Source organism: Rhinatrema bivittatum, chromosome 3, assembly GCF_901001135.1.
Source record: "Rhinatrema bivittatum chromosome 3, aRhiBiv1.1, whole genome shotgun sequence".
Classification (NCBI taxonomy): Eukaryota; Metazoa; Chordata; class Amphibia; order Gymnophiona; family Rhinatrematidae; genus Rhinatrema; species Rhinatrema bivittatum.
This window is the reverse complement of record NC_042617.1, coordinates 228,866,570-228,880,649: the sequence shown is the minus strand read 5'-3', so window position 1 is coordinate 228,880,649 and position 14,080 is coordinate 228,866,570. Positions and strand designations below refer to the sequence as shown.

The 14,080-nt window shown below is 40.7% G+C and overlaps 1 protein-coding gene across 5 annotated transcripts in view; it reads left to right on the top strand.

Moving 5' to 3' along the window:
• C3H6orf120 (chromosome 3 C6orf120 homolog) overlaps positions 1-7,797 on the top strand; it is a 72,084-nt gene extending 64,287 nt beyond the window's left edge. For 3 of the 5 annotated variants that reach the window (XM_029594281.1, XM_029594284.1, XM_029594283.1), the window contains exon 2: positions 6,237-7,797. In XM_029594281.1, the coding sequence (XP_029450141.1) occupies positions 6,303-6,860 (558 nt within the window). In that variant the 5' untranslated portion in view covers positions 6,237-6,302 and the 3' untranslated portion in view covers positions 6,861-7,797. Of the gene's footprint in view, positions 1-3,446; positions 5,924-6,233 lie in introns of those variants that run through there. The other 2 variants (XM_029594285.1, XM_029594282.1) reach the window with 2 other exon arrangements.
• Positions 7,798-14,080: the final 6,283 nt, after the last annotated feature.

Here is a 14,080-nt window from a genome sequence, read left to right as displayed (position 1 = left end):
CGCCAAATCTTGACCATCCTAGGACACATGGCAGCATCTATCTATGTGATTCCTCTCATACGTCTACACATGCGTCGCCTTCAATGGGGCCTCAAACACGAATGTACTCAGTTCCTACATCCATTATCGACCCATGTACACACAACGTTCAGCATGAAAAAAGACCTACAATGGTGGCTACTACACTATCCATGGGATCGCCTCTGCGACCCCCCTCGACATCAGGTAATACTCACCACAGATGCCTCTCCCACGGAATGGGGAGCTCACCTACACCATCTTCAGACTCAGGGGTTATGGTCCACAACTGAGCGCAACCAACACATAAACCTGCTGGAACTCCAAGCGGTATGAAATGCCCTTCGAGCCTTTGAACACTTACAAACTGTAATGATTCACACAGACAACCAAGTCACAATATTTTACATAAAAGAGGGTCAGGTTCTTGGAACCTCTGCAAGGAAACAATCCAGATCCTGGAATGGGCAGACAGCAGATCCATCCACCTACAAGCAACTTACTTGCCCGGAGTCAGCAATTCCAGAGCAGACAAATTGAGCAGAATATTTCTCACACACACACACACACACACACACACACCCTACGAATGGAAACTACATCAAGAGACAGCGCATTGCATATTCTCCACTTGGGGTCTTCCCTGCATCGAACTGTTCATGAAGAAACGCAACAGAAAAGTCGACACATTTTTGCTCAGTGTACCCAAGCCCTCTCCGACTAGCTCCGGACGCTTTCCTCATAGACTCCTCTCCTGGAAAGTACTCTTCTTGACTGCCCTAATATCAGCTAGACAGGTTAGTGAGCTTCAAGCCTTGGTTCACTACCCACCTTACCTACAATTTTACCATGACGAAGTGACATTACGTGCACACCCAAGTTTTCTACCGAAGGTGGTTTCCAGTTTTCACTTAAACCAAACCATCACTTTACCCACTTTTTATCCGAAACATCACGCCAATGACAATGAGCGGAAACTTCACACCCTTGACTATAAACGTGCACTTGCCTATTACAAAAAGCGCACCCACATACCTAACAGACCCTCACAACTCTTCCTCTCATTTAACCCAAACGCAACAGGATATCCAGTGACAAAACTAACTTTTATCTTCCTGGATATCCAATTGCATATAGTTCTGCTATCAAAAACATTCAGAACACACCTAAGACTCATCAAGTTCGTGTAATGGCTATGTCGATCGCCCACTTCCATGAAATGCCACTCATAGACAGATGTAAGGCGGCGACGTGGTCATCTCTGCATACTTTCACATCCCATTACTGTTTAGACAAACAGACTGTGGACGATGCAAACATGAGCCAGACTATACTACAGAAGAGCACGTGTTCTACACATAAAACGCCTTTCTGAGAACTGTCTGCCTATAATTCACGTATTGAGCACAACAATAAACAAACTACACTTTTATATCTCTGCTCAATACGACAGCTGGGGACTCCCAGACAGCATGGCTAATTCAGCTGCTTATCTACATGGAAAAAAGCAAGTTTGCTTACCTAGAAGGCAGAGAAGGCCTGCTTCAGGACAGAATCAGTTTTCCTATCCTGTTTATTTCTCAAAGATGCCACTCCCCTTCCACTAGAAAAGCTTACTATAAACGGTGTTTTCTGTAGATAGCTGATGAATTAGCCATGCTAACCGCCTGCCTCCCCAGACAGTTCCGACATGGTATACTAACTTGCTTTGATACAGCAAAACCGGGAAGATACAAGAGGGAGCACCTAGCTGAAAGACTTTACTAGACTTAGAGAGCTCTGCCACCTAGTGGCACGGAAGATGTACCCAGACAGCATGGCTAATTCATTTGCTATCTATGGAAAATGCCGTTTACGGTAAGCAAACTTGCTTTTCTAGTGGAAGGGGGGTGGCATCTTTGAGAAATAAACAGGATAGGAAAACTGATTCTGTCCCGAAGCAGGCCTTCTCTACCAGTACCTTGCCTGTGCAGGCTGTCATTTGTGTTGGTTATATGGCCCAGCCTGTAGTAAGCTGGGTTAAGCAGCTCCTGGATTCAGAGGAGACAGCAAGAATTAAAATCGGGGGTAGCCTGTCTGGCAGACATCCTGTATAATCTGGTACAGTGGCGGCCAGGAGGCTCTTACGGCTCCAGAACTGGGCAGCCAATGCAGTGTCCAAAAATCCCCCTGGTAAGTTGCTTTTCAGAGATGGGCTTCTGTGCACAGAGGATTGAGAGAAGCTACTAAAGGCCATAAGGGTCTTTAAGCCCCAGAGGCTTCCCCAAGACCAGCTCAGAACAGGGACCCGACACCCAAGGTGTCAGCACTTTAGAGGCTTTGGGGAGTTTCAAGCAGGTAAATCACAGCAAACTAGGAGGTCCAAGACCCAGTCTTTTTTGAGGGGCCAGAAGGCCTAAGAATAACACTCCTGCAGTCTTGGGCTCAGGGCACTCCTAACAATGAAGCAAAATGGATCCCCCTCACGATAGTACCTGTTGGTAGCCACTTTTTGGGAATGGACCCTAATTACATCGGACCAATGGGTCCTGGACATAATTTGGCAGGGCTACATCCCCAAATGCATGTAGCTAATTCTGAATGTTTTTGTGGTATCCCCATGCATGTCTTTGTTCAAAAGGAAACCATAGAATGAACTTTGCACAGGCTGCAGCTCCTCAAAGTCATCGTGCTAGTGCCTCACTGGAAAGGGAGGAAGGCACATATTTCATGGTCCATTCGCATAGTGCTAGACCTAAAAGAGCTTAACAGGTGTCTATATGCCCCACTTTTGGATGGAGACGTTAAGGTTAGTAATGGCCTCAGTCAAACAGGGCTCGCAGAAGCTACTTCCACATCTCCATTCAAATCTCTTACCATAGCCTGGTAAGGTCTGTGTCTTGAAGCACTTTGTTTCAGGGACTGCCCTTTGGCTTGGCCACCATGCCCAAGACCTTTACCAAGGTAATGGTGTAGACCTGTGTAAATGGGGAATCTTGATTGGCTAATGGCTAAAAAGGGGCAAGTCTGTACAGGAGAGTTACAGGTCTTTGCAATGAGTGGTCCAATTCGTAGAACAGATAAGCTGGGTAATAAACCTCGCAAAGTCTAGCATACTGCATATTTTACAACCAACTCGGGCGCTGGCGTTTTTGGGGTATGGTTCAATACCAAGGAAGAAAAGGTCACTTTGTCCCCGAACAGGCTGACCAACTTGGTCCAAAAGGTGTAAACCTTTCAGAGGCAAGACATGTCCAGGGCATGGGCTACCTCTGGCCTCTTGGTGGCAGTACTAAATTTGGTCCTTGGGCCAGGACCCATATGATACCAGCAGTCCCTTCTATTATGCTGGTCACCCATGTCATAGGACCACCAATATTGCCTTCTGGTGCCTCCAAAGATGAAAAGGAGTCTGGACTGGTGAAGACAGCCTCCTAAGTGGATCATAATCACCATGGATGCCAGCTTGGGGGGCCCAGTGCCAAAGGCTGTGGTCACAAGTAGAGTCACAGTGGTTGATAAAGTCTGGAAACAAGGGCTATCTGCTTAGTGCTCTAGCACTTTCTCCCACTATTAAGGCGAGCTGTCAGGATAATGTTGGACAATGCCATAATAGCGGCATATGTTCACAAACAGAGGAGCACCCACAGCAGGGGATTAGTGCAGGAGGCAGCCCAGTTGTGCAAGTAGGCAGAAGAGAATCTACTCTTCGCGGTGGTTCATATAGCAGTGAAAGACAGTCAGGCTGACTTCCTCAGCAGGAAGAAGCTGGAACCAGAAGAGTGGGAGCTGAGCTCAGGGGCTTTCAGTTATTAGAAGATCGCTGGCGACTCCAGCAGCAGACCTAATGGCGACAAGGGCGAATGCCAAGGTCAAGATGTTCGTCGGTTGAAGAGAAGATCCCGGCTCCTGAGGCATAGATGCCGTCCTGTGTCCGTAAGCTCAGGGCAGCCCACTTGACTTCTCACCATGGCCTCTGGTGGGCAGGACCATAAAGAGGATAGAGGGCCACTCATCCCTAATAGTACTAGTAGACCTAGACTAGCCAAGGAAGCCTATTGATAGAACCTCCTGTCCAAAGGGCAGGGCTTTCTCTGGCAAAGTCCAGTCTTAATTGAGAATCCAGAACCTTTCTCACTTATAGCCTGGCCCTTGAAAGGGCATTCTTGCATAGCAGGGGCTTCACTTTGGCTTTAATTGCGACTATGTTAAAGACAAGGAAACCCTCAAAATCGCTGCTATTCATTCGTGTCTGGAATTTTGCAGTGACGGGGTCTCTCCTGGTGGAAGACAGGCATACCACATGTTTTAGACTTTCTGCAATTGAACCTAGAGAAAGGGTTGGCTGCTAGCTCCCTGAAGTTGTCAGTAATCATTTGGTATGGGGCAAGTGAAAGTGTACAGGTGAGTGCTCACCTAGTGGGGTAAAATTGTTTTTCCCACCATTTATATCCTTAGCTTCCCAGAGGGACCTTAGGTTGGTCCTGAGGGCCTTGATCAGTCCACCCTTTGAGCCAATAAGGCAGGCCTCACTGAAGAACTTCTCACTGAAAACAGTCTTCCTAGTAGCAGTTTGCTCGGCTAGGCACATTTCAGAGCTACAAGCCCTTTCATGCAGAGACTAGTATCTAGTAATTTCCACAGATGCTGTGACAGTCCGGCTAGTAGCCTCTTTTTCTTCCTAAAATGGTGTCAGCCTTTCACATTAACCAATCAGTGTCTCTACCAGCCTTTATGGGCAGACAAAGATTAAATTCTTCATCACTTAGCTGCATGCCAAGTGTTGCTGAGGTACTTAAAGGAGACAAACTCCTTTAGAACAGACAAGCTGTTTGTGCTGTTCAACAGTCCTTGAAAAGGAGAAGAATCCAAGGCCACTCTAGCCAGGTGGATGAAAGAGACAAGAGCCTCAGTATTCTTGCTTGCAAGCAAAGCAGCCCCTGCAGGTCTAAGTGCTCACACAATGAGGGCACAAGCAGCATCTAGTTCTAAGGCATCCTCAGTCTCTCCAGAAGAAACCTGCAAGGCTGCAACACTGTCATCACTACCCACTTTCACGAGGTATTACGGACTGGATGTGCAGGCCAGGTCAGACTTGGCCTTTTGAGCAGGAGTGCTGAGGACAGCTATCTTCCTCCTGCTCCAGTCAAGGTTTAGTAGGAAGCCATAGGTAATGACTGGTTTAGCAGGAAGATAAGGAATGTTAAATTATACTTACCTGATAATTTTCTTTCCTTGAGTTCTGCTAGAGCAATCCAGTTCTTGCCCAGGAAGATAAAGGTGACTGCGGATATTGGGCCTCAGCTCACCATAGGAGTCAGTCTCTCTTTCTTGGCCTTCCTGTGTCACATCTCTTTACACAATCTGGATTTATACACCAAAAATTGATTGGATGAGGGGTCTGTGTAAACTGGGGGGAGTGCAGACTGAGCAACCAGAGGAGTCTTGATAATCTAGAAAGACTGGGAAAACTGGTGGACTAAGTGGTCAAACTGGTTATTTCCTTCACGCACACATTTTAAAATGTGCTTACTTGGGAGTGTAAAAATTGACAAGTCCTAAGGAAAAATACACAATGTTTATTTGCGTAACCGCTTAAAATTAGCATACATACAAGCACAAAGCATATTCTATATTATATGCACGCATGATTTAAAATTCCAGTATGTGTGTGCATGTGTTAAATTTAAAGTTACCATACCTGAACACTCTGAATTACCTGGTGGTGGTAGTACCAAATTGGGCAGTGGAGGATTTTCTATGGTCACTATGCTTTGGCAGTAGGCTACTGGGATTGGACTCTAACCCACACCTCTCGTATAAGCCTGGAAGTGATGTCATAAGAGGTCTCCTCTGTCAGCTGTGAAGAGGAAAATCTGATATGTACAGACTGGTCTAGCAGGACTCGAGGAAAGAAAATTATCAGGTAAGAATAATTTAACAGTTCTGCAGTCTAAATGTTTTTGAGGCAGTACATCATTGTCTTTTTAGTAACTGAGCTAAAGTGTGTTCTAGAAATGAGTTATTTTAATGTACATTTTTATAAATTAGTGTTGTGTACAGATCACTACAGAGTAAAAGTCTACAATTTTTACTCATTTTAATGAGAAAATATTGCCCACTTAGTTTACATCTTAAAAGTTTCAGAACATGACAGTGTAAATGTTTTATAATACAAACTGATTTTATTCTGACTTAAATGGTTTTAGTCTGTAACCATTTGTTTTGTTAATAAGCAGGATGCTTACAGATGACATAGGAAAGAAAAGGTGTCCTCTTCATTTGATTTGAAGCCTATAGAAGCTATGGAAGCATACTGGCGAAAAATCCTGTGGATGCTTCTAACATCTGAAGCATTGTTTATGGTACAAAGCTATGAGGAAGAAAGAATACCTGATGAATGGATGCTTCTTCATGTCCTCCAGGGTCAGATTGGAGCTGGCAACTATAGCTATTTAAGACTAAATCATGAAGGGAAAATAATACTCAAAATGCAGACTTTAAGAGGTGATGCAGATTTATACGTGTCTGATGCAACCCTTCATCCTAATTTTGATGAGTATGAATTACAGTCGACAACTTGTGGACAGGATGTTATTGTTGTGCCTGCTCATTTCCAGCGTCCAGTAGGGATAGGAATCTATGGCCATCCCTCTCACATAGAAAGCGAGTATGAAATGAAAGTATATTATGATAGAACACTTCTACTAAATCCATTTCTTGAATCCTCATATGATCCAGAGAAGATGGAGACAAGTCAAAGGAAGCAGCATTCACCACAAGATGCATCTCAAGATGAGGAATCCATCTTTTGGACTATATTGATAGGGATTTTGAAGCTAGTGTTGGAGATCCTTTTTTAATTTAAATACAATACTAAGTGGACATGCACTGGAATGATATATTAAAAAGCTAAAAAATGTGGAATCTTGGTTTCCAGTGAAAACTGGATTATAAATTTCTTGGGCAGATTCAGTATATAGCATTTTTTTTCTAATTTGTTTTTGGGAGAGGGATAGAATAAGAAAACAAACAATCATTTAGCTTTATATGTTTTAAATCTTAAAATGCAATGCAGGCTTGATATTTCTAGTTTTCTTTTTGGATGAGAGAAGATACAATATATATTCTTTACTAACCAAACTGACAAAGTTGACAATTCCATTTTGGCTTTAGTATTTCAAAATATATTATGTAAATGAAATAATATTTAAATCACATTTAGTCTATAGAAGTGTAGAAATTTTATATGAAGACATTTAATAAAGTTGAAATGTTTTTTTCTAATTCAGTTTTTTTAATTACTAATTTTGACTGTACTGTAACAATGAGCACTTGTAAGAGATGGTAACTTAAATCAGTAATTAGTTGACTGTAGCTTACTTTTCTCTTATCCTCCCTCAAACATGTACATAAAAACTGTAGTCTTGTGCTTTAATCTGCTAAAATGAATATATTCCCAGAGTACAAATATTAATATATTCTTTTAATTACAAGTATACATTTTATAATATGCAAAATACTTAACTATAATTTCATAGGAGTGTGTACATTAATTATTGCACTCTAAGTACAATAATTTATCTGTTAAGCTTCATTCATTGGATCCATGATTTCTTAGCATTGGATAGAACAATAAATGCACATGCCATGGCAAGTAGGAATTGTCTCCTAGCATTACAATTTAAGTGATTTTGGCCATATAAATTGATTCCTTTTTATATAAGGAAAAATATCACAGATACTTATAAACTTGAATTTGTCACAACTGATTTAAAATAAAAGCATTCCTCTTTTTAATTTAATTTTTCATTTGCTTCGTTTCATAGACCAGAACAATCTTAAAATTAAATGTATATAGTTCGTTCAGAAAGTATTCAGACCCCCTTCACTTTTTCCATATTTTGTTGCAGCTGCCTTCTAAAATGGATAATGTGCTTTTTTTTTCTCTCCTCAGTCTACACACAATACCCCATAATGACAGAGCATAACCAGGTTTGTAGAAATTTGTGCAAATTAATTGAAAAAAAAAATCACATTTACATAAGTATTCAGACCATTTACTTAGTAGTTTGTAGAGCCACCTTTTGCAGCAATTACAGCCTATATCTTGGGCATGATTCTACAATCTTAGCATACCTGGATTTGAGGACTTTCTCCCATTCTCTGCAGATCCCCTCAAGCTCTGTCAGGTTCGATGGGGAGCATCTAATCAATCCTGGCCATTTTCAGATTTCTCCACATATGTTTGATCAGATTCACATCTGGGCTCCGGCTGGGCTATTCAAGAACATTTACAGACTTGTCCTGAAGCCACTCCTGCGTTGTCCTTTTGGAAGGTGAATCTTTGCTCCAGTTTGAAGTCCAGAGCGCTTTGGAGCAGGTTTCATCAAGGACCTCTCTGTACTTTGCTCTGTTCATCTTTCCCTCAATCATGACTAGTCTCCCAGTTCCTGAAGCTGACAAATATCCCCACAGCATGATGCTGCCATCACCATGCTTCATTGTAGGGATGGTATTTGCTAGGTGATGAGCGGTGCCTGGTTCCTCCAGACATGATGCTTGGCATTCAATTCAAAAAGTTAAATCTTGGTTTCATCATACCAGAGATTCTTGTTTCTCATGCTATGAGAGTCGTTAAGTACCTTTTGGCAAGCTCCATGTGCCTTTTACTGAGGAATGACTTCCATAAGAACATGCCATACTGGGTCAGACCAAGGGTCCATCAAGCCCAGCATCCTGTTTCCAACAGTGGCCAATCCAGGCCATAAGAACCTGGCAAGTACCTAAAAACTAAGTCTATTCCATGTTAGCATTGCTAGTAATAACAGTGGCTATTTTCTAAGTCAACTCAATTAATAGCAGGTAATGGACTTCTCCAAGAACTTATCCAATCCTGTTTTAAACACAGCTATACTAACTGCCCTAACCACATCCTCTGGCAACAAATTTCAGAGTTTAATTGTGCATTGATTGAAAAAAACTTTCTCCGATTAGTTTTAAATGTGCCCCATGCTAACTTCATGGAGTGCCCCCTAGTCTTTCTATTATCCGAAAGAGTAAATAACAGATTCACATCTACCAGTTTTAGACCTCTCATGATTTTAAACACCTCTGTCATATCCCAAGCTGAAAAGTCCTAACCTCTTTAGTCTTTCCTCATAGGGGAGCTGTTCCATTCCCCTTATTTTGATAGCCCTTCTCTGTTCCTTCTCCATCGCAATTATATCTTTTTTTTTTTTTTAGATTCAGCGACCAGAAATGTACACAGTATTCAAGGTGCGGTCTCACCATGGGAGCGATAGAGGCATTATGACATTTTCTGTTTTATTCACCATTCCCTTTCTAATAATTCCCAACATTTTGTTTGCTTTTTTGACTGCTGCAGCACACTGAGCTGACGATTTCAATGTGTTATCCACTAGGATGCCTAGATCTCTTTCTTGGATTGTAGCACCTAATATGGAACCTAACATTCTGTAATTATAACATGGGTTATTTTTTCCTATGTGCATCACCTTGCACTTATCCACATTAAATTTCATCTGCCACTTTCATGCCCAATTTTCCAGTCTCACAAGGTCTTCCTGCAATTTATCACAATCTGCTTGTGATTTAACTACTCTGAACAATTTTGTATCATCTGCAAATTTGATTACCTCACTCGTTGTATTTCTTTCCAGATCATTTATAAATATATTGAAAAGTAAGGGTCCCAATACATATCCCTGAGGCACTCCACCGCCCACTCCCTTCCGCTGAGAAAATTGTCCATTTAATCCTACTCTCTGTTTCCTGTCTTTAAGCCAATTTGTAATCCACGAAAGGACATTGCCACCTATCCCATGACTTTTTACTTTTCCTAGAAGCCTCTCATGAGGAACTTTGTCAAACGCCTTCTGAAAATCCAAGTACACAACATCTACTGGTTCACCTTTATCCACAAGTTTATTAACTCCTTCAAAAACGTGAAGCAGATTTGTGAGGCAAGACTTGCCTTGGGTAAAGCTATGCTGACTTTGTTCCATTAAACCATGTCTTTCTATATGTTCTGTGATTTTGATGTTTAGAACAAATTCCATTATTTTTCCTGGCACTGAAGTCAGGCTAACCGGTCTGTAGTTTCCCGGATCACCCCTGGAGGCCTTCTTAAATATTGGGGTTACATTAGCTATCCTCCAGTCTTCAGGTACAATGGATGATTTTAATGATAGGTTACAAATTTTTACTAATAGGTCTGTAATTTCATTTTTTAGTTCCTTCAGAACTCTGGGGTGTATACCATCCGGTCCAGGTGATTTACTACTCTTCAGTTTGTCAATCAGGTCTACCACATCTAGGTTCACCGTGATTTTGGTTCAGTCCATCTGAATCATTACCCATGAATACCTTCTCAGTACGGGTACCTCCCCAACATCCTCTTCAGTAAACACTGAAGCAAAGAAATCCTTTAATCTTTCCGCAATGGCCTTATCTTCTCTAAGTGCCCCTTTAACCCCTCGATCATCTAACGGTCCAACTGACTCCTTCACAGGCTTTCTGCTTCGGATATATTTTAAAAAGTTTTTACTGTGAGTTTTTGCCTCTCAGCCAACTTCTTTTCAAATTCTCTTAGCCTGTCTTATCAATGTCTTACATTCAACTTGCCAATGTTTATGCATCATCCTATTTTCTTCTGTTGGATCCTTCTTCAATTTTTGAATGAAGATCTTTTGGCTAAAACAGCTTCTTTCACCTCACCTTTTAACCATGCCAGTAATCGTTTTGCCTTCTTTCCACCTTTCTTAATGTGCGGAATACATCTGGACTGTGCTTCTAGGATGGTATTTTTTAACAATGACCATGCCTCTTGCACACTTTTTACTTTTGTAGCTGCTCCTTTCAGTTTTTTTCTAACTATTTTTCTCATTTTATCAAAGTTTCCCTTTTGAAAGTTTAGCACGAGAGCCATGGATTTGCATACTATTCCTCTTCCAGTCATTAATTCAAATTTGATCATATTATGATCACTATTGCCAAGCGGCCCCACCACCGTTAGCTCTCTCACCAAATCCTGTGCTCCACTGAGAATTAGATCTAAAATTGCTCCCTCTCTCGTCGGCTCCTGAACAATGACAAAATTAAGAACCTTAAAATGAAAATCTCAAATACAACAAAACAAGAAATTAAAATGAATAAAAGAGAGATTAAACAGTGGTCAACATTTAATGAGGTATCCGAGTTTGAAATCGAAACTATGCTAAAAAAAAACTAAATCCCGCCCCACATGCGCAGGACACAATACCCACCACAGACATAAAAAAAAATAGCCAACACTGTATCCCCGACACAGACAAAAATCGTTAACCTATCCTTAGAGGGAAGGGTCCATGCCAGATGCACTAAAAGGAGCAATCGTAAAACCAATCTTAAAGAAGAAAAACAGCGACCCACTTAACCTAAGCAACTACAGACCAGTATCAAACCTACCCCTAATTGCAAAATTAATAGAAAAAACTATACAAAAGCAACTAACAGAACACCTGGATAACAATAACATCCTGTATCCCTCACAACATGGTTTTCGAAAACACTATAGCACAGAAACACTCCTGCTTGCGCTAACAGATAACATCATGAGGGGTTTCAATAACGGTAAACACTACCTTCTAGTGATGCTAGACCTCTCAGCAGCCTTTGAAACTGTGAATCATAACATACTGTTAAATAGGCTAGAAGAAATAGGATTAGGCAACAAAACAATCAGCTGGTTTAGATCATATCTAAGTAACAGATATTTTCAAGTTCAAATCAAAGATTCTATGTCTGAAAAAATAGACAGGGATCCGCCCTATCTGCTACACTTTTCAACATATACCTGCTACCTTTATTCCACCTGTTAGCTGGCCTGGGAATCACTCACTATATAGACGCAGATGACATTCAATTAATATTACCCATTGATGATACAATTGAGAAAACATTAAGCATAGCGAACATGTATCTTGACATTATCAAACAGCTATTAAACCAAATGGAGCTTGTAATTAATATAGAGAAGACTGAATTCCTTCATTTAGAAAGGAAAAAAAAATATGGAAATCTCACACAACCCAATCACACTCAATAACAACAAACAAATAATACTAGCAGACAAAGTATGCAATCTAGGAGTTATAATCGACACAGAACTAAGCTTAAAGCAACATATATCCATAAAAGTAAAGGACGGATACGCCAAACTCATGATCCTCAGAAAACTCAAACCACTTCTAACAACCGCTAACTTTCGATCAGTACTGCAAGCGCTAATATTTGCAAGCACTGATTACTGCAATACCATTCTACTAGGTTTACCATACACCTCCCTAAGACCACTACAAATCTTGCAAAACACAGCTGCAAGAGTATTAACTGGAAAAAGGAAAAGTGATCACATCTCGGAAACACTGGCCTCCCATTGAACAAAGAATACAATACAAAACACTTTGCACCATACACAAATAAATACACAACGAAAACGCAGACTGGCTTAACACTGCCCTTAACGTACACGTGCCCAATAGAAACCTAAGACCAGCCAACAAAGCACTCCTAACTATTCCTTCAGTCAAAATAGCAAGACTGACCCAGGTAAGAGAGAGAGCATTATCCTTAGCAGGACCCATCCTATGGAACTCCATGCTCGTTGAGTAAAGATTACAAAGAGAAAACAAAACATTTAGAAAAAATCTAAAAACCTGGCTCTTCAAACAAGCTTTTCAAAAAGAGAAGAGAGAATAGAAAACCAAAGAAGCGCAAGATACAATCAAAGAGCACCCGCACACACAACAGTAATCACTAAGTGTGCAATTTTAAGTGAACCCTGCAGTAAAGGATAAAGTTACAATTATAGAATGAGTCCTGTACTCAAACTGCTATAAAAATTGACCTGGACATGTTTTAATTAATGTCTTCTAATAATTAATCTTGTTTAAAAAACACCTAAGTAAAATGAAAGATTATAATAGCATTACTTTTATGTGCTGGTACCCACTTTAATGACGGTATAGAAAAGACTTAAATAAAATAAATAAATAAATACCAGTTGCTCCATAAAGCTATCATTTATTCCATCCAGGAACTTTATCTCTCTAGCATGTCCCGATGATACACTTGCCCAGTCAATATTGGGGTAATTGAAGTCTCCCATTATTACTGCACTACGAATTTGGTTAGCTTCCCTAATTTCTCTTAGCATTTCACTGTCCGTCTCACCATCTTGACCAGGTAGATGGTAGTATACTCCTATCACTATAGTCTTCCCCGACACACAAGGGATTTCTACCCATAAAGATTCAATTTTGCATTTAGTCTCATGCAGGATGTTTATCCTGTTGGACTCTATGCCATCCCGGACATAAAGCGCCACACCGCCTCCCGGGTGCTCCTCTCTCATTGCGATATAATTTGTACCCCGGTATAGCACTGTCCCATTGGTTATCCTCTTTCCACCATGTCTATGAGATGCCAGTTAAGTCTGTCATCATTCACTGCTATAGTCCTCTATGAACAACTAATTTCCCTCTATCAGCACATCTATATCGACACATAAGTAATGACCATCATAATAGGCATCATGGTGTGGTGCTATACAGCCTTTTATCACTCTGCCTTATATTTAATCATAGGTCAATCCACTAACTGGAACAATTTTTTTGGTTATTTTTTATACGTGCTTCTTGTAATATCCTTCACCCCTGAAAATTAAAATGATGATATCAATTCTCAGTCTCTATATTTGCAAATATTTTAGTCCATGGTTTAAATTCAAAACTAAGACTTATCTTACTTCGGGAATATTTTTCTTCAATGCGATGCTGTCAGCCAACTATGATCTTTATGCCCAGAGTTTCTACGATACAATTAGCCAATTAATTGTTCATAGAGGACTATAGCATTGACCTACAATTCCCACCATAAAAAGTGGTCATTCTGAGCATTTACAGTAGAGGCTCATTCCCTGCTATACATTCTAATTCTCCCATCTTCTTAGATTTCTGTTATTAGCATACAAACATTTCAAAGTTTGTGTTCTTTTGTATTTTTATTCTGCTTTTTAGTT